This window comes from Buteo buteo, chromosome 13 (assembly GCF_964188355.1).
Source record: "Buteo buteo chromosome 13, bButBut1.hap1.1, whole genome shotgun sequence".
Taxonomy (NCBI): Eukaryota; Metazoa; Chordata; class Aves; order Accipitriformes; family Accipitridae; genus Buteo; species Buteo buteo.
The window spans coordinates 16,885,394-16,906,851 of record NC_134183.1 but is presented as its reverse complement, the minus strand read 5'-3'; the positions used below and the strand labels follow the sequence as shown (position 1 = coordinate 16,906,851).

Below are 21,458 nucleotides of genomic sequence, written 5' to 3'. Positions count from 1 at the left end.
GTTAAATTTACTGACGTAATGCAGTACAGCAGAAAGTGATATGATGAAGTACTGGCAGAGCAACCTGGAGCCAACACCAGGTGCGAAGACTCATTCTTTTACCTAATTTCTGTAAAATAGCCTGTATACTTAAGGATTTGCAAGTAGTACAAGCAGAAGGAATGTGAGATTTAATATGTTTAGGTATGTATTAAGGGATTCCATCATTAGTACAGCACTATGGTCTGTGTGTGCAGTTAGTGTTATTCTAATTCTTGCTGTCATACTAGAACAGCTGTTTAGGGGAAGTTTTACAAGTTTGGTAGAGTTTCAGTCAACCAAGAGACACGTTCATAGTCTCTGGTCAACTAGAGGGTAACTTTAATGGGAGGGCAGGGGGATGGTGCATCAGCAGATTAAGGTACATAAAACCTTCAAAGCACTGTGCAGAAGGCTTAATGTTTTAGTTAACGTAGTTTCCTTGCTATTTAAAGTGAGCGCAGCTGACTGGATCATAAACAGCTTACAACTGCACCAGTGAGAGAGGATTTAAATCGTCCTTGGAGAATGGTTCCTAATGCTTTCTTGCGCACCTCCTTCTCCAGGGTAGTGAAAGTTTCCAGTTGGTTGTTCTACCAATACAGCTGTTAAAAGGTAAGAAGGTTCAGAACAGCAGCTGTGGTGAATAGCACTGAACAAGAACTGGTTTGCACTGGAAGTTGGACTTGGTTTGGCGTATATACCAATGTCAGTGTCCCAGGCACTAATTTGTGTGCTTCCTGTCCTCTGTTTACATGGCATGGGCAGTGTGATTTGGCTTCTGTCCTTCAACAGCCACCACTGTTTACTCAGTTACAGATTTATTCCCCCAAACCTATGGCAAAAGGAACTTTGGCTGATGATCATCAGTGAATACAGCAAAATTAGTCACTTTTATTTAAAAGAAATAACATATTACAAATAAGTGTGCAAAACAATTTCTGTGGTTAAATACACATAAAAGCAACATGCAACCTTGACATCAAAATCTGCGTAGAAGTTAGTCCTTAGTATGTTACGTGACACTAAAAGAAACTTGTCAAATTTAGAGAGCTTGCAGCTAAACAATCTTAGAGTGAACTGGCATGTCAGATCTGAAGCATCTGTGAAATTAAGTTTCAGAAGAGCAAGACTTCCCCCCCCTCCCCCCCAGGTATTTAGTGCTATGAACGGAGAGCTTGTGTCTATTTCAGTTTCTAGTTTAGTATCTTGTGCCTTAGTTCAGCAGTAAATACTAATTGCCATATAACAATTTGGGGAAAGAGTTTACAAGTCAGTCGGTTTAGTCTAACCTAACTGTCCCTAGGCCAACAGTGTTTAGTATGCAACATCTCAAATTAAAAAAAAAAAAAAAAAAAAAAAAGTAGTTTGCAAGTTTAAAGCCATTGCAGAGACCATTATTTCATGCCACCTTGTTCATTTATTGTGCTGGATGTGTAAGCGGCCCGTCCAGTCTTCCAGTTGAAGCACAGCAGTTTTAGAAGCAGTCAGTACAGCTGTCACACCAGTACCGAGGGTGGTTTTTAAACCTGGAATGGCTGTTTTGTTACAGAAGGAATCACCTCTACAAATACAGGAGCTCCAGGTGCCCGAGTGCCCTGGGCACTTGCTCCACACACCGAGGAGAGGGTAGTTGGGTCAGCCAGTGCCTAAATGTGCCTTCAGCTACTATGTACAGTTTGGCACCTTTGACAGTTAGTGCTGATCGCTCAACTTACCCAGCATGGGCAGGTGGACGGGAACAGCCGTCTGTGGCCCCATGACTACCACCGCCCACACCCCCTAGCCCAGGTCAGAGGACAAGCATGGTTCAAGCTACAGTTGTCTGTGGCTACGTGCTTGTCATCTCTTCTCTGTTACTCTAAGATGTGCTCAAGGGACGGGGGAAGGCAGCACTCCTGCTCCTAGCCAAGCTGGTGGAGTGTTATTTGAGGATTATCCGTAGTATTCCCCCCACTCCCAGCCATTCAGAGGCAGTAAAGCAATATCTAAAATCTTCTGTTTTCACATCCCTTTTTCTAAGGCTAGTTGTACATTTGTACAGCCCCCTGCAGATCTTTTTGTGTGGCAGGCACTCGTGTTTAATCTAAAGTCATTTCACAGTTTAGATTAAGAGAAACCCAATAGGCACAAGCTTGTTGAAAGCCACATCTTGAAAACTTGAGTTGATGACAGTAACCCAAAGAGATTTTAATGATGAATACTTGCAGAAATGAGAATAAACATATGTAGTCCACTACTTCAGAGCTTGTTGTGATCATGTTGGGCCAGGCTTCTCAGTGAGGTCTGCTAAACTTCTTGATCAGTATTGGACATTCATATACTGTCCTTCCAAAGATGTGGAATAGCCAAGGCAGTACTTTGACCCATGCATTCCCCTCAACTCAGTCAAAGCTTGTCATCTGTCATTTCTAGAAACTGAGCATAGACATCCCTTGAGCATTCCCCTTTTTGGTTGAATAAGAACTTGTAGTAGCTGCCGTCTGCACATATTGCTGAAACAAAAACAAACATGTTAAGTTCAGCTGTTCCAGCGGCACTCTTCTGTTCCTGCAGCTATAGCTTAAACTGACCTTTCAAGCCAATGGAACATACAGAGGGCTGCTCTGGAGGAACCCGAGGTAAGTCAGCCCTCGTGCACTGCACCCAGGATTGCTTCCTCCCACCCCAGGCACTGTTTGGTCTTACTCCCTTGCAGTGCTGAGCAGCGAGAGCTCCTGTTATCAGCTGAAGGGAGATGCAGCACCTCAGCTGAGCATTCCCGCGAGCTCAAAGCCAGTGTAGTTCAAACCCTGGTTCTCCAGACAGAACCTGGGGAAGCCTCCAGTACTTACCTATGACAGCATTTGGCTCTGTTCCAAAGGCACAAATGCACGGAGAGCCTGAGGGAACCTGAAACTTGGAAAAACTCCATTTGGAACTGAAGTATTTGGGGAGAAAGCTGGCAGAGGCCAAACTGAAAGAGAGAGGGGAAAAAAAAAGTGTAACAACTCAGTAAGGTGTTGACTGGAGTTGATTTAGAACTGCTGGTGTGTTTGAAAAAGTCACGCTAACTGCTATTTTTGATTGGCTTTTTTCTTCTACTACTTATCAGGTAACATGTATGATTCCCCTGCTAGGGAAGGTGGACCCTACAGTTGGCCTTCTGGCTTCATGTTTTTAAGTGACTGCAAAAACTGCCAAAACAATGGATTTTAGTAGAGATTGCTTTATATGGAGTGTCCACAAAGTATGTTCATGCTAAGAGATAGCCACTAAAAACCACCCTAACCTTCTGCTGGAATTCTACAGCTTCACAAAGGACAGCAGAAATGTGGCAGTTGCTATATAGTCCTAAATCTGCAGCTTCTCTCAAGCACAGCAGATGTATCTTACCACCTCCAGGAGTGCAAGTATTGGCTACTGCTTAAACTCTATTGGAAAGGCAAACCCCAATCCCCAGCCTCCCCCCAAAGGCTTCAGAATGGCTCAAACCCTACCTTGACTGCTTATTTCTTTTAGGGTCTTCTGCAGCAAAAATATGTACTGTGCCATGGTCGCTGGATACGCAGATTAGGGAAGCATCCTGATTGAAGTTGATACTGTAGAGAATACAGACAGTTGCAGTATCACTACTGGAACGTACCCACAACTTCTGGTGTACATGACGCTGCTGCTGCAGTTGCCTACAGCAGCTGCCAGCCTGGCAGACAAGGTGTTAACAGCTCCTCTCCTGAAATTGCTGGGACTCCTGCAATTCAGCACTGCTTTGCTGACAGGATGAACAGCCCCTGCAGGGGTGAGTGCAGGTGCTTGGAACAGAGGACCTGGTCTATCAGACCAGCCATGCAGCAGACTGCCCTGACACGACACGAGGGGGGTGGGCCATTCTGCCACTTCTGCTGGAAGAAAATGCATGATCTCTGCTCTGAGGAGTAGGCAGGTATTGGAGAAAACGAGCAACACTCCTACCCCAGAGTAGTGCTCAGTAAAAGAATGGAAGTTTCCCCACTCCTGGGAGAATGCTTCCAGCAGTGGATTAGTCACGCTTCTGCCTTGGGCTCTCGCATGCAGAGCAGCGCTGTGTTGTAATAAACCTCCACTCACCCCCAGGTGCTCATCCTAGTCTCTCTGGGAAGTGTTAGGCTGCATCGCTGCATTCCCCTCATTTCAGTGGGAAGTCAAAGTATCTCCCCAGCTACTGTTTATTCTATGCAGAGAAGTGGGCCTATCAATATGTACGTCTTTGCCCCAACCCCTATAGCCTGTGTCAGGCTTCACACAGCTGCCAGCTACTGCTCTCTCCTCACCAGACCAAGCAGAGAGGAAGACGCACAGGCCCAGTGCAGCCCTGGCACTCAGGCTGCCAGGAGAGTCCTGCCTTGTACCCGTGGCAGCATAACTTTCCTTTGCTTTTTGAAGATGACTCAGGTGCCATTTACTGGGGTGCCTCAGCACAACACTACCCACAAGAAGACAAAAGCAGAAGCAGTTAAACATACCAGTATATATTGGCTGCCTGTGATCCTCTTCGTAGCTCCTGGATTAAATGCCCTGATGAAGTATCAAATATTCTTATGAGGGTCCCCTTGGAAAGAAATCAAGCATTACATTAGGAAAGACAGAAGACTCTTTACAGCTGTGAACGCATCCTAAAATTCTATCTGACCAGCACGCCCCTACATACATCATTGGGTTTTTCGTTGTGGTAGATTTGAGAGAACCTCTCAATGTTAATTTTTGGGTAGAATATTGATTCCCCCCCCTCCCATCCCCACAATGTTACAATGCTTTGGTACACAATCCTGTTACTTAGCTACGCAACTAAGTAAGTTTCTTCCAGGTTATGTTCTAAAGCACTAGTGCAGCCCCTGGCATTAGTTTGCAAACATGAGAGTAGACTTGTGTACAGCCTTTTGTACCCAGGTTCTGTGAATCATTTGTTTCTTGCTCCCCATAGTCCACACCCTGTTTTGATTGGTACTGTGCAATTTTTTTTCCCATAGGTATGATCAGGCTGTGGCTGGTCTTGCCTTACAGTTAGTTCAGTTGAAGTAATTTAGAAGAATTGGCTCCCTATCACATGCTCATTAATCTGTATTGATCCAAATCTGAGACACCCCCCCCAGGTGGGTCAGGTTACAGACAGAATACTGCATTGGAAAACTGTACTTCATTTTGAGTAAACTAAGCTTGGCACCAGAGATGCAAAATAAGTCAGTGTATCCTAGATAAAGTGATCAACAATTCAGTAGTGCTTTGTCTGATGAATTATGGGGTATACATTGTCACCTACAACTTGTGTTATACACCTGGTTAACAAATGCATCTCTTCAGTCACGCACCAGTAAATAACAGAACCCAGCAGAGAAAGATTCGGGTAAATGTCAGCTTAGTTTTGATTTAAGACACAAGCTTGAGATGTTTGCTTACAGTATGCTCAGTATGGCAGTTTGGCCATACTCCTATTTCAGTTTGAAAGTGCTGTTTGAACTTTTTCCTCTATGCAAAAAAAAGTCTTCATACAAATTCAGCAGATTATTATTCTGTTTAGCAATGGAGTTGGCAGTTTTAAGAGCTGTGTTTAGAAGACGTACAGTAATTAAGCTTAGGTAAGACACTACGGCTGCGTTTTTGTTTTTTTTTTTTTTAGCTTTTTGAGCTATATAGGCTGTGCAGTAGAAACTACTCTAAACGGAGACTTGTTGGATTAATTTAGTGTGTCCATTTTAGTTGAGTGGAAGAAGGTAGCGAGTACTCAACTTGGCTCAGGTAGATGGGTACATCTACCTTACATTCCTTTGGACACTTTGGAAGCAATCATAGTGTTGGCCTTCACTGGCGTTCCCAGGGAGAGAGCAGGTCTATGACTTTTTTGCATTCTTTCTACATCTCTCTGCACCAGCCCAGCCCAAAGGGATTTGTACTCTGCAGTAACTTCAGGTTTTTGTCAGTCTATTGTGTTCTTTAGCCCTATGTAACATACGACCACACACAATTTGATAAATATTCCAAGAACCATTTTAACATTTACACTCTATGAAAACATCTGCAATGTGTGCGTGAGAAAAGCAGAGGCAGCATGCTTCCCTCCTGGTCTGTAACAGGAGTTAAGCCAGAGCAGAACTACGTTCTCCAGTGTGACAGACCTATTTGCAACTATTTCTTTAGCCAGTGGTTTTGAAGTGAATTTAAACAGAAAATAATAAAAGTGAAAGAATGCAAATAAGCTCCCCCCCCCCTTCATTTTTTAAATTAGTAGCAGTTATTGAAGAACACATGAAACGTGAACTGCTTGGGCCAGATCTCATTCAAATGTCACTGAAGTCACTGCTACAGTCAGCTAAAACGTAAACGCTACCTCAGGCACGGCATTTGGATTCCTGTTTGGGTATCCTAAAGGAGCAGTAAAGATAAAGAAAGACTGAGAATGCATATTTCAATGACAAATTTTCCAGCTAGTTATTTCTATGTCTTTCCTACGAAAGGATGCAACTTCCTATTTTAGAAGGAGTTACTACACTAGAATGCACAGTAAATCGGAGATAGGAGGAGATTATTCTTACTTTTTCTGATGCTGTTGCAATTCTTGTTCCCTGCAGGTTTAAAGCTATACAGCTCAAGACTCCTTCGTGAGCTGGTATGTCTACAGGAGGCTTTTCTGTATTAGCGAGATCCACTATCTGCACATGCCCAGTATGTGTTCCAGGAAATGCAAGAAGAGAATTATTACTATTTGGACAAAGGACACAGAGACCTAAAAGACAAAAAAAAAAAAGGAGAGAGAGAATAACCATGTAGTTTCCATAGCCTAATAACATTTTCAAACATAAGTTTCTAAAATATTGGTAATTTCAGAATAAACAAACATACATGTAGTAAATCAGAATTTCATTTTAATGGCTATTGCAGTATCCCAAAACATGATCCGTCCATAAGTGCAGAGCATAGAGAAGTAGGGGAGTAGCATTATTTTAACTTGCTCTCATCACTTTATTTCAAAGTAATCTAGTTGTGGTTATCCAAAATCTGGATGTTTTCGGAGATCAGCTCCATCAGTCTGTTACAGCAAAGCTATTTAAAAAAAAATAAAAAAGTCTCCTTAGCAGCTCGAAAAGTGTAAGAGTTTATAATAGGCGATATTTTAGTTTCTCCTCTGTCAGTAAAAACAATTAGTATTAATTAATGTTTGAACTTGGTTCTTATGCCACTTGTGCTTTTTTTCTTCATAAATTTTTTACAGACCATTTAAGGTAAAACACATCTCTGCCAGGTGTTCTGCTGATACCAAGTAAATTCCTGCAAACTCAGCCCACAGCTAGCCAAGCAGTGGGTGAGTATTACAAGAAACAACATACTTCTACTGCATCTTCCACCTTACACCCACCAGCCTGGAAGTCAGTCAGTAGACCAAATCTGCTCCTAAGCTGCGCTGTCCCTGAGTGCAGCCAGCAATTCCCTGTTCACTTCTAGCAGGCTTGACAACCTCTGAAGATGGGGACTCCAAGCCTAAGTAACCCCCTGGTGGAGAAAACATCTTCCTGACAGCGAAGCTGATCCTCCCACCACCCCTTGTTCTACTGTCTGGCACTATCAAGAAGAGTTTGCATCCATCATTTCTGTAACTGTCCTTCAGGTAGCTGTAAGCCACCAGCGGCAGACAGCCCTTCACAGTCTCCTTTTGGCATGAGTAAACAGGCCCAACTCCTCAATCCCCCACCCCGTGCAGGCCGTGCACTTTGGGACCCTGACCATCTTCATCGCAGGGCGCAGTTGTGCCTGAAGGCAGATAGCTGCACAGTTACCATTACATCCCTCCAGTCTTACACCTTCCCTTACACACCTAGTCTTGGGTGTGCAGCTGATGGGGGAGCATGCTCCTCTCTTTACCCTCGGGGCTCTCCTTCCAGCCAGTACCTCCCTTTTGCAGTAATACCTATTACAACAAAATGTTTCCTTAGGTCAAACACAAGCCCTATCTCCCCTACGCCCACCTGGAGCCTAGAGCTGGCATCACCACGCTACACAATACTTAGCCTGTGGCACTAATACTCAGCTTGGTTCAGGATACCTTCTGCTCGCTTTAACAAAAGACAAAGCCATACCTTGCTATTTAAAAAGAACAACATCAGTTCGCTAATTAGGCTCTTTTGACACCGTTGGGAATGGTTCACTAGACAGCTTAGCTCTGTTACAAGAGAGGAATGCTGCACTTTAACAGCGTTTGTGTTTATAATTAAGCTTTCAGCACAAAATACATCAAGTTCACAGGTTCTTTACAGAAGAAATCATATAGCTCTTAGATTTGATTTCTCTATAACATAAAAGGAATACATGAAAAAGCTGTCCTGTGCCAAGTATTAATAAATTTTAATAACTATTTTATAAACACAAAAGCATCTCCAAAAGTCTTGACTATAGTGCAATAAGTAAACTGGTTAATGACTTACTAAGTAACTGATTCAGGCAGCTAAAGATAAATAGCACATCAAGAACAGAATAAACTTGTTTCCATTCCCCAAGCCATGTATAGAACTAACCTTTAGGGTTGTAGCAGGTTTCAAAGACGTGCAACTGGTGGGGATTGTGTGTGAATGTGAAAACTTTAATCATCGAGTCCAAGACTACCACAATTCTGAAACAGACAAGAAGTTTCTATGACTTGGGGTGGGTAGAACAGGGACATAGATATTAATTCAAATCTGCAAATGCTTTCAAGTGATTTAATGGCTATATTCTTACCCCCACCTCCAACAGGCAGTCTTGCAAAAAACACGCAATGAGCCCGCAAAGCACTTTTATCCCAAGCTGTGACAGCAGAACCCCTCCGCCCACACATACACAGACTCCAAATATGCTCTTGCTCTAGAGATCTGCCTGAATTCCCTTCACACTCCTCCATACCTAGAAAAACAGTCAGCAGTAGCCACATGAGAACATTTCCCTGCATGAGAGGGCCAGAAAGTCTTAGAGGCTTTTCACCAAGGTTTTAGATACCAGTATACTTGAGCTGTGATCTGTTAACACCTAGTGCTTGCCCCCAAAAGCCTCTTTCACTTTTAATTGCTGGTGTTAAAGCAGGATCTTTTTCTTTCTATGAACAGCTGCAAATGAATAAGAACAGCGTACAAAGCCAAGCTGCGTGTTTGGAACATGTTTGTTGCACCTACCTGTCTCTTCGCAGCTTAACTGCTTTGACTTCTGTAGAAAACTCTATCTCAATGACAGTCTTCTTCTTCAGGTCATCCCAGATCATTACTGGAACAGTGCAGAGATTGCATTAGATCATCAAGGCATATCTGAAGATGCACATCATCTCCCTTATAACAACTTCTAGTTTCTGAGAAGGCTAATCAAGAGGTGTGTCCAATAGCTAAGCACTTACAGACTGGCATCCTGCTCACCAGAAGGTATTTAGCTGCTACATATCAACCCAGTCTTTCATGCTATGACTCGTGCAGGTAGGAGCTGGTAAACTCTAACCACAAAAGCTGACAATAAAACCACATTTTTCTAAAGACAGTCAGCTTTTTTGTTTTGCTCTGAGGGTTATCAAAGAAATAAGGCAGCAGAGTCAAAAAAAGTAGCATATTTTCCCACAAAGCTTGCCAGCCAGGGACCTTTTTCCCCTCAGGTTGCTGAGCCATAGAGTCTCTTTGCAAAGTTAACTGTGTGAAGTACAGACTTTGTCACCAGGTCTCAGAGACTGGTCACTGCAGGTAACTGCCTGTTAACACTGCAACAGCAGTGATGCAACATAACTCACCGTAGTTCCTTAACACCTGCTGCAACATCCCCTCCATCCAACCTTCAGAATAGCAGACCCCAGCTCAAGGCATTTGGTTTGGGAGTTCTTTGGGCAATTTCACACATGACAAGATCTATTCCTTGAGACTCACCTTTGTTAGGTGGATACTTTGGCTTTTTTCCTCCACCTACTAGTGCTAAATAGTTGCAACGAAACAGCATTTCGACGTGGCCAACACCGCCTTCTAGAAATTCTGAAAGACAAATGTATTTTATTTAAAAGTGTCAGAACCTGTTAAAATGCCATCTTATTTTTTACCACTGTTACAAGAAAAGCTTGCATTATCTAGCAGTTCTCTCAGGCACCTGAGAAGAATAGTATTTTCCTACCCTGGCTGACCTTAAAAAACAGAGAATCCTCTAAGAGTGGGGGTGATAGACAAGAAATCCTGACTAAAAGAATGGGGGGCGGGGGGGTAATTTTTTTTTTTTTTTGTGCTTGTTTAAAATTAGGGTTCTCAGCAAAGTCGCTTTATTTTTCATAGCAATGAAGATCACCACTGTTGTCATGCAGTTGGGACAGGCCTCTTTTTCATATATAGAAAAAACACAGCAAGGTTTTAAACACGCTGCATGAAAGGAGACCAAGCAATTATCACCATGGCAGCTTGACCATTTCTATTATACAGTGGGTTTGTAAATATGTTTAGAAAGACTGTCCAGTTAGCTCAAATTCATTCCCCTCACACACACACATTGCAAATCTGGTGTTGCTCTATTATGCTAATGCCATGCATTTAGAAAAATACCAAAACTATTCATTAGTCATGAGCCTTTTTATTTGCAAGGGGATTTGTCTTTAGAGACTTGGTGAATTTGAGGAAAGAAGGCAAAATGCACACCTATGTAACTCAACTAGAAACTCCAATGCTTATTCTCTGGAGCATACCCATAGCTGCTAGAATAGGTGAGAAGTATGGTCCAGCTCCAGCAGGCCTCCACTCAATGCAGGAAAACAGTGAAAGCAAAACAGATCAGCTGGTGCAAACAGCTTCTCATTTATAGTGCAAGGAAAAAAGTTTTTTTTCTTTTTAAGAATCTCAGCTGTAGAGGAAGTAGAATAAGATGCCATGCTTATGGTGCAAGTGGAGGAACAAAATACCAACCAGGGCATTTTATAATAAAAAAATTTTTCTATTTGATGATATTTGAGCAGAGGCTTAGCTTTGTTTACATAGCTTAGACGGCTGCTTGGCATTCCACTGGGGAGAGAGAACTGAACTGTCAGGAGAGGCCATGACTATGGCCTTCAAGGTAGATGAGCAGATTTAAAAACAAACTTCGGCTTTAAAAGACTGTCCAAAAACTCCACACACTGGCAGGCTGCAGCAGCAAAGGTGGATGAAACTAGTAAACCATTTCAAAGCTAGAGGAAAAGTTGAAATTTCACAAGGACTCAAGAGAGATGTACTGTCAGAAATAGGGATGGGAGAATACAGCAAAAATGTCTGAGGAGCTGGGAGGAAGCACTACAATGGAAAGATGCAGACATATGCATGAAGGATAGGACAAGTGAGATTCAGTTAGACATTAAGAAGTGCTGCAGTACATCTGAATGAGGAATCTATGTTGGGACTTGACTACACAATGCTGAAAAGATACTCGCACTGGACCAGTAAAGCCTCAGATTTCATACAAGTCCTTGTGGTTTCTCCAACAACACTTTTGACTGCCGCACTTCCTTCCTAAAAATAGTTGTATTTGGACACTACCCTCTTCTGCACCTGATCCTCCTCTTAACTCCATTAAAGCATTTAAAATGTGACAGCACATTTTGTTATGAAGAGGTATTATCACCGCGACAAAAAGTCTTAAAATATTTACGAATTATAACCCGAAACAATTTAAGAATGCGCAATGTGTTCTGAATCTATGTTAGAACAGACTAAGTTCTGACAGGCGATGCTTGGGTGGGGAACTTCATGGAACTCCTGGATATAAGAAAGACAAGCCAGGGTGTAACAGTTAACTTGGTTACAGAAATCAATCAAGTAGTCCCAGTTGGAGCTTGTCTATCTCAGGTAGGTTTGAATAGGTAGGTTTAAATATACATGAAAGATGAACAAGATTTCTCTGTGTACCTATGCAGCCAGTACAGTCTGACCTCTCAGAATCCACACGGGAAAGGCAATGTGACTCTTAAGAAACATTTCACGATAGGAGCCCTGGAAATATGTCCTGAGCTACTGGCAGGGAAAGTTTTGACAAGGAACTCAACAGGACTTCAGCCTGAATTCTCATCCTTTTAGCACATTATCAATCACAGATGATAGTCCCAAGACATGTTGCTTATGGAAGAATTTAGTATTAAGAACAGAAAATAGTTTGTCAGCTTTGGCCACATGAACAGTGACTGAACTCTTACAGCACTAGAAAGTGAAAGCATGCCTATTTCATAGGAATTGCTATTTTAAATACATTTTTCCTCTTATTAAATCCTTTCTATCACCACAGGCTGGAAGTGCTGGGAAACCTGTTTAGCATGGCAGCTTTCTTCCTATATTTAGGGTTAGAATCACATGGCCAGGCTTCATTTTCCCTTATTTTGACTCAGTTATGTTTGTTTTCTGATAAAAAGCCCCACTACCTGTTAATATAGCCCATCTAGTAATTTCTGTTAAGACATGATACTAGGTTTACTGCCTTAAGATCTTCCCAAACTTTTTAAGCATACAGAGAATATAAAATTTAGAGTATTAGAAGTCTGAGCTCACAGTGCTCTTGCAAGCTATACTCTAAGCAAGTAGGAGAAATGTTACGTCCAGTAAAAAGGCAGTAGTTTTATTGCTGTACTAGATCATCCAGATTACTGCACAAGAACAGAACAACTTCTCTTGATGGTACATAATAATGCTGCAGCAAGCAACTCTTCTCCCACTTGTGAATAACCAGGCAACTCACCTCCTGTTGAGGACTACAAACATTAGCAACAGCTAACACAATTCAGCCTCTCCAAGAAGGTAAGACACATTCATCATCAGCCAGCTTTATGCAAATGAATAGCATATAAACATCTGACCAGGCAGTGGCAAAAGTGAGAGTCCCTTAGGGACCAGCATGGACTTCCTTTCTTGAGGCTTTATTCAAAGCCTTCTAGTGATGGAACAGTGAAAACTAAGCAAGAATCTTACAGAAAAAAACGAGGAGGCTGAACTTCCAACACAGAACTAGCATGGTATAATAAGTAAGCATTTTACCTTGTTTCTCTTTTTCTTTGAGTGGATCTGCATTATAAACTCGGAATCCATTTTCCATTCCACATGCAAAGCATCCTGTAGTAAAAAGCACATATATATACACATACACAGTAATTGCGAGATACACTCAAGAACTAAGCAAGAGCCAGAGAGTTAAGAGAGCGTTACTCGGTAACTGCATTGTTAAATTCAAGCTGAAGACCACCTGCGGGCTTCCTTAGTGTTTGCAAGTGAAAATCAGTTACAAGAGTTGTCCTCTGTGCTGGCCTCTATTGAAAGTGGAAAGTTCTCAGTATTCTTTTTAGACAGGTAAGAAAACAATGGAAGGAAAGGAGAGCAATTCCCAACCCATCTGTATCCTATGCCATGCACTAGAGAGGGAAGGAAACCTGCATTTTAACTTTTATGGCCCAACAGCCATTATTAAGCAAAACCCCTCCTTTCTTATTAGATCCAGATTTACACCGTGATTATGACTATATGAAGTATGATCAATTGTTCATGTTTCCACAGAAGAGACCTTCTCAAACATAGTTTTTAAGAATGCTCTAATGAGAGCCTACCGAGTCAGATGCCAATAATTACATGCCAATAGCTTAAGTCTAAACCAGGGAATAATTAGAAGCCAGATTAAAATACTCTGGAAAATTATTTTAGTTATATTTACATACAGAATTATGCATGTGCCATTTTAGTGGAACCCATCCAACTGCCAGTGTCCTGTCCTGCTGTTTTACTGACTAATGGGTGAATGTAGTTACTAATATAAAGAAATGCCAGTGTGCAGTTCAAAGCAGCTACCATCGCTAGAGGCAGGCTGACGGAAGATTAGTTGCTACACAATTTATATGCACTATATCAAAAATCCCGTTAAGATATTCAACGTACTGGAACAGAGGTATTCAAATTAGTCTGGTTTTATTCTTACACACCGCAATGACTGCAAAGATTTAAACCCTCCAAGTGAAAATTGAGGAGCTATGTCTAAATGCATCCCTTCCCCAAACTCAAGACCCCAAAATCACAGGTGCATGGGGGAAGGAGGGAAGGAAGTCTTCACTCTCAACATAAGGTATCCAAACCATTTGCTCATAGCCAGGTGACCCATGATTTCCTACACACAAGACTGGACCGGTTTGCTGTGGCATGATGGCTCAGAAGCTGGCAAAAGGGCTCAGACTGCAAGAGACTGTTTCAGGTATTCCTGGTGCCAAAGGTTCACAAACAGCCAGCAATGGTCCTCACAACACAGGCAACTAACTTTGTTGTTTGCGTACTATTAGCTTAATATAAGGTCAATTTAAAAAACTGCATGTTCATTGAAGAGCAAGCGAGCAACACTCAGTACGTGTCTTCCACTGCTCATATCTTGATGCAGGTTAAGATGTCAGAAGAAACAATACAACTGGTGACATCTTGTTGAGTTTTTTTTTGTTATAAACACAGAAAAAAAATCAATGTTCTCACAAAACAATAAGAAAATGTATAATAAACTCGATCTTGACAACAGTATTAGTTTAAAAGCGCCACAATTTGGGAAAAATAATACAGCCAATTTGAGATTCCTTTTTAATACTTCAAGAGTTTCATTCCAAGTAGGACCACTTTAAAAAAAAAACAACAACAAAAAAACCCACAACAACAAAAAAACAACTAACCAAACACAACCCCCCCCAATCAACCAAAACCCAACAGCAATCAAAAAAGGCATTACACACATCCTCTGCTTTACAGACCAGTATCTTACGAGGTGTGGGGGGTGTATGTTTGGCAGCATCCTTAGGGTTCCTATTCACTTAACTCACACATACAAAGGAAAAATTACTGCAAGATCCACCTCTGCACCTTTCAATGTAGAAAGAAAACAAATTAACCCTCTTACTTTACATATAGTTCCTAACAGCACAGTCACAGACCCAATATACCAGACTATTCTAACAGTACAGGTTAACTAAATAGTGAAGAAAACAAAACACACAAACCCCCTACTCTGCCAACCCAGAAGACTCACAGGCACAATTTCACCCTGTCCAAGATTCTGTAATAAATTAAGCACAAAAAAATCTTGTTTACATATGTAAACATACCTAGAGAGTGGTTAACAAGTATATAATAATTATAGAAAGATTAGTAAAGATATTGAAATCGATGCTTTTAAATTAACTATATTCAATTTACCTCCTCCCTTCTCAGTGCATCATTCTTTAGTTTCCTCTGTCAGTCAAATACGTAAGAGAGTGCTGCGTTGAATTCACAACACTAATAAGCTGCCACCTTGTGCAGTATACTTTACTGGGATAACTGGAAAGCAAATTACAATGGCAACATTTCTCTCTACATAAAACAATACTGTACAGGATGAGAACTAATCTGTTTCTGGTAGCTGTAGTGTGTATCCATATAATTATTTTTCCAGCAGCAGTTTTACAACATAATTTTGTATTTCCAGGGGAGACAAAGGAGAGGGATACTGAAACTGTTCTACAGTAAAAGAGCACCATAAAGTTTTACTTGTGTTAACACCAGCAGCTTTTAACAAACCCAAACAGAACATTCCTAATGCGTTAAAATGCAGACATTACATTTCATGTAGCACCGCTACAGCTTTTCTGCAGGACTAACCTAGTGACTAAGACATGGGCAGCTTTTAATGTCTTGGGAATATCTACATTTTTAAACTGGAGACAATACACCAGAACTGATGGAATGTTAGTAATGGTGATATTCCTCACACAGTTGGTCATTACTGACAGAGATACGAAGTTCTCAGTCATGGCAACCCCTGAGCCAAACAAGAAAAAAGCAGCCATACAGGAAGATTACTGCTACTCATTCAGTTCCGGGTTACAGTGTCAGCTTTGGAGCCCAGTGTTTCCCATCCAACTGATCCCAGCGTTTACCAGTGGGATCACAAATTCAACAGCTACAGCTACAGCCTGTAAGCAATTATGTGTGAGAGAGCTGGAGATGGGCTGCCAAGAGAGGGAATTGCTGCAATAATAGGTATGCTTCCTTCCACAGGAAGCTGACATCTCATTTTAGGGGACAGACATGCTGCCAAAGAGCCACTGACAGAAGACACCTCAGATACTTAAGAAAAAAAAGATTAATTATTACAGAATTATTACCCTAACCTGCAGTTGTGCTTGTTCCTACAGTAAAAGTACTATTTGCCAACAGTCCCAGTAAGGCCACAGTGAGTTTTGTTTGTTTTTCTAAAACCAAAGAAAAAGGAAGGGTTAAATTTATGACTGTCTAGAAGATACCACAAGCTGAAAGGGGCATGCTGACATAAAGGAATCTACGGGCTTTAGGGCCTAAGATCCAGAAATTGAAACAGTGAAGTCTAGGGAAGCGACTACGTCAGGCACAGTTCCTAGCACGTTAGTTTTCCTTGCCACAGCAAATTTTTTTTAAAGCCATAAGAGAGAGCACAGAATCCTACTAACATTCATGGGGTCCTATAGCTAAGCATTTCAGTCCACTAACAGAGATCAACTGAATAAGCCAAGTGTTTCAACACCAAAACAGGTTTTCAAACTAGCTTTAGACTACAACAGTGACAAAAAAGAAACTTGTAAGCAATTTACCCATATACTTTCTGGTATGGTAATTTATTATGATGTTTTGTCAATTCATTTCTGTAAAGCACTTTAGTGTCCTTCTGAAAGCATTAGAAAAGTCCCTGAAATCAGGAGTACACCAGCTTGAAATTAAGAACCTGAAGTCAGAGTATTCTGTTTTAAAACAACTGAAAACACCCTACAATATGGGCCTCCCATTTTGGGGAGGGTTACACTGTTCCTTTATTTTTGAGTTTAAAAACAGAAAGTAGCAAAGGCACCCAATATAAAAATACAGTATCACTCAAAACAGTAAGGGAAGCACATTTCAGAAAAACTGCAGATGCTAGCTTTATCACTTGTCAGTCATGGAAGTTAAGACTTGGAGAAGCTTATTAGATCATTTCTCCCATCTCCCCATCACTATGGGATTGGCTAGTCTTAAATTACTAAGAAATTAGGTTATTGTGACAATATATGCAGACACCCACACTACTAGGCTTCAGCACTCAAGTGACTCATATTTCTATTTTTGGTAGAAGGAACAAGGAAGAAGTAAAGTTTTCCTCTTATATGCTCTTCTTTGAGCTGCCAAAAAATTACCTACCCTTTAACACTTTAAAAAGGTCCTAAACTAGTAAAAAGTTAGCATGCTACCTACAGTTCAAAAGTCATCACTCATAAGCAGAAAGAGCTCCGGGAGCCTGCAAATGAAAGCCAAATACACGTTTTTTTCTTCAAGTTTATTGTTGTTATTCAATTGGCTGGCCAGGCTAGGTAGGATGGGACTTGAATACTGTCAGCTCACAGATTCCCAAGCCAAATTCCTTAACATACTTTGGATGTGACATTATTCAGGAAAGTGTTTATTTTGCATTTACTGCTACAGAATTTAAGGAAGCCTTTGCAACAAAGAACAAGTTTCACACACTAAAATGATGTTCTAAAACATTTTGCAGTAAAAGAGAAACTTATCTTCTTACACAGTTCTCTTTAAAACCCCGCCCCATCACAGGCCAAGCATCACATATTACTGTTTCATTACACACCCCTGCAGACCTAAAATGAAGCTCATTCTCGCAAATCAATTTTTCCATCTCTGTTGCAAACCTAAGATGAAAACAAGTGCACAGTTGCTGAAAAACAGACTATTGTATTCTTTTCAAGTCAACAATACACCATGAAGAGAGCTACCAAGAAGCTCACTCTGTTAACAGCTTGATACACTACTGACAAAATGTCATCAGAGATGTCAGACTAAAATCAGTAGAATAATTTGTGTTTACCCACAACTTCAACAGCATCAGCAACAGGTATACAAACTACAGTCTACAATGACAGAAGCTGCAAGACTGTCTTGGGCAAGAGTATTGTTTGTTAAGACAAAAGGATGTTACAAAATGATGACCTTCTATTCCTCATTTGACAAAAATGACACTCATAAGACTGGTGTTATTTTTATATTGCAAAAGCAAGATGAGGCATATGCACCCCCTTTCTACTAAAGGCCTTCCCATTTCTAACAAAGTAAAAAAATAAACCAAGCACACAGTGAAGCTTTTCAGTGGTCCATGTATCTTGTCGACCAGTATGATTAGTAGTTTTAACCATAATTTTTAAAATACAAATCAGGCAAAAAAAAAAAAAAGTAGTTATACCACTAATTTTAAACGCAAGGTACTTACGCTGAGAAAGTGACGTTTCGTGAGCTACCTTTTCAGCAATGCCGTTTCAAAAGAACATCCCTTTGAGCACATGTTTTAAGGCAGACTTATACAACTACGCAAGGGAAGCTAGCCAATTTTAAGCAGCCCAACTTGCAGCAAGCACCAAACTGCCATCTGAGAGGCAGGTGCATCCGAAAATGCTTATTAAACACGACTGTTCCTTCTCCTCTCCCCCCACTCCCCCCAGCCAGCTCCCCCCGAAGTGAGCACACCACACACACGCAGTACCGCACCGGCACTAAACCGACAGGAGAACGCCCCGGCCGTACCTCCGCGATCGCAGCCTTCCCGCCTTCCTGAAGCGGGGGCTGCGTCCACCACAGCAACTACACGGACCAGACCCCGGCCATCCTGTCACAGCGGCGGCGGCGGCCGACAGGGAGACACAGACACACAGACACAGCGAGGGGCGCCGCGGCCCGCCCGCCGAGGGATGGGAGGGATCCCAGGCCCAGGGCAACCCGCCCTCCCCCAGCCAGCCCAGGCCGCCCGCACCGGGTCCCGGTTTCTCACCGCTGCCGGGAGCCGCGGCAGGCCCAGACCGCCGGCTCCGCGCAGTCACCTCCGCCGGGCTCCCAACCGCGAACCGCCACCCCTCCCCGCCGGCACAAACCGGCTGCCCGCGGCCCGGCCCGGGGGAGAAGCCTCCGCGTCGGGCGGCGCCCGCTCCCCTCAGGGCGCCGCGCCCCGCAGCTCCCCCCCGCCCGCCCCCGGCCCGGCCCAGCCCGGCCCCGCCACCTCACCGTGGTCCTGGTTGAAGCCGGCGTAGAGCAGCCCGTTGCCGTGCGGGTTGGCCGGCAGCAGGTTCATGGCTCCTGCCCGTTCGCGTCCGCCCGCCGCCCTTTAAACCATGGCGGCGCCCGCCCGCCCGCCTCAGCCCCGCCGCGGGAGCCCTCCCGAGCCGAGCCGAGCCGCGGCGGACAGGCCGGCGGCTGCTTCCGACCCCGCCAGGCAGCGCCGCCGAGCGCAGAGACCATTCACCCACCAGGGTGAGGAGCGCCGAGCAATCGAGCGGCGCCGCGCCTCGCCTCGCCCCTGCGGCCGGGCGGGGAATGGCGGCGGGTGCGCCTGGCTCTGAGGGAGCGGAGAGGGGATTTACCACTGGGCAGGAGGAGGAGGAGGAGGATCTGCTCCAGCTGGATGCGTCTCTGAGGAAGAAGGATGTTGTCAGGGGGCTGCTTCGGGGAGGCTATGCCGCGAGGGTCGCGCAGGCACTGGCTGGGGCTGCCCCTCACCACGGGGGCGCAGAGTCCCCTCTTGGGGGCTCCCGAGGGTGTAAAAACACAGGGGCTGTAGCTTTACCCCCTGGAGCCCTGCGTGGGCCTGGCAGGCCTGTAGGGATCCCCTCTTCCTCACAGGGCGATCACCCTGGGCTTTAAGGCCAAAAGAGCTGGGAGGGGTGAGCCGGGCCTGGGAAAGCGTGAGGAGCCAGCTGGTGTGAGCCCAGGGGCAGCGCTGTACTGGAGGATACAGCCCCCGGGCCCCCTCCCAGCTCTAAAAAAGCTCTCACCTCAAGGGCATACTGCGTATCAAACTAGTAAGAACAGAATAAATACAGTTAGAATGTGCTAAAATAGGGGATCCCCTCACTTGTGAAAAAAAACACCCCAAACCAGAAAACAAACCCAAACAACAACAAAAACCTTGAAAACTTGGAAGTTTTCAAGACCCAAGGCCTGAGCAACCTGATCGGAGTTCCACAGTGAATTTACTTCAAGCAAGGTGATGGACCTGATGGCCTGCTGAGGTCAGGTCCCTTCCAAGCTGAATTATTTCATAACTGTATGATTAGCTGAAAGCCCACATCTTGTGTGTGCTCACACAAATGCCAGCTATTCCATGCCGTTCACATGCATTCACTTCCTTTTCTAACTTGCTCTGTGCCTTCCACATCAATGGCTTGATGTTCTATTTCAGATTTGTGACCTATTCTCTAGTGCAGACTTCTGTTTGGAAATTACTACAACTTTTCAGTTTACAATGGCTCACTGCAATCCTGGAACTATCTGCAGCGACCAGCTGGTACATTGTTTTTGTGCAGTTATATATATAAAAAGTAAAATAATCACATTGCATCTTTACAAGATTTTGTCTCCTCAGGCAGTCAAGAGACTTGGTATATGAAATAACAAGCCCGTCTGCACTTTTTTTTAAGTCTTCCCCTTTCCAGCTACAAGCTCAGGCTTTACTTATTGCACGTGGGATTGTTGCAGGCATTACCAGAAGCGAGGAGTGCTGCTCTAGCCTCTCCTCCTTACCTTGTCTTTATATTGGCTGGCAGAAGCAATAGAGAATCTGACCTTGAGGACACACACATCCATGTTAATGCTCTCTGCAGCAAGGCATTCTTACTGCACATCACGTACAGAAATGAACCAAACTAATGACCTGGTGATTGAAGAGGACAAGATTATAATTTGCAAGAAACTTAAAACAGTATAGCAATGTGCATGGAAGAGAACTCTTCATCCTGCACCCAGCCACTAGTCAAACATAATCAGACCGCTCCCAAACTACAGGTGTCTCTGCCGCTATGTACGTTTTCTTAAGATGTGGAAATGCAATTTCTGCAGTCTAAGAGAGCTTCATCCCGATACCTACAGCATTTGTCTGCAGCTCTCTCGGCATAGGCAGACCGGCAGGTGGAGCCTGCTCATCACCGAGGGAGTGATCTGACAGGAATTCTGTCCACTGCACTTTGTTTTGCTGTTTAGTCTTTAACGATGAGAAGACTTGTTCTTGATTGCACTTTTCTTTAAGTAGTAATGCCAGGTCGTGACATAACTTTGGCATTTCACTGGCTTGAATTTTCCCCACTCGCCTACAGAGGCTGTGGATTTCTATACTGATCCAGAAGGAATATTATATATACATAACTTGACAGTATCTCACTATAGTGAAGACACCTAGAAGAAACTGGGATGAAGCTACACCATCACCTCAAAGAATTGTTATTACAATTCCTTCACAAATGGAAGACTTGACATGTATTGTTCTTCCATATTTCAGTTAACAATATTGAAGACAGATGTTGTATCAAAAGCCTTACATGATGTTTTTAGGATGACTTCACATTCCTGGTATTCTAGTTCAGGTATATTGTTCTTCAAATTCTTCTAAAGGAAGATAAAGACAACCTTCACCAGTAAAAGAAAGCATAATAGGAT

The 21,458-nt window shown here is 43.1% G+C and overlaps 1 protein-coding gene across 2 annotated transcripts; it reads right to left on the bottom strand.

The window, feature by feature from the left end:
* Positions 1-892: 892 nt before the first annotated feature.
* On the bottom strand, positions 893-19,245 carry WDR45B (WD repeat domain 45B). Of its 2 annotated transcripts, XM_075044889.1 has the most exons (10): positions 19,035-19,245; positions 13,002-13,076; positions 9,897-9,998; positions 9,168-9,255; positions 8,538-8,632; positions 6,564-6,754; positions 4,500-4,585; positions 3,498-3,599; positions 2,853-2,974; positions 893-2,513 (listed from the first exon to the last, which is right to left on the bottom strand). In XM_075044889.1, exons 1-10 carry the CDS (start codon positions 19,099-19,101, stop codon positions 2,407-2,409), a joined length of 1,035 nt encoding a protein of 344 aa, XP_074900990.1. In that variant the 5' UTR covers positions 19,102-19,245; the 3' UTR covers positions 893-2,406. The 2 variants fall into 2 exon arrangements, with proteins under 2 accessions (XP_074900990.1, XP_074900991.1); XM_075044890.1 differs by lacking the exon at positions 13,002-13,076.
* Between the last annotated feature and the right edge of the window lie 2,213 nt (positions 19,246-21,458).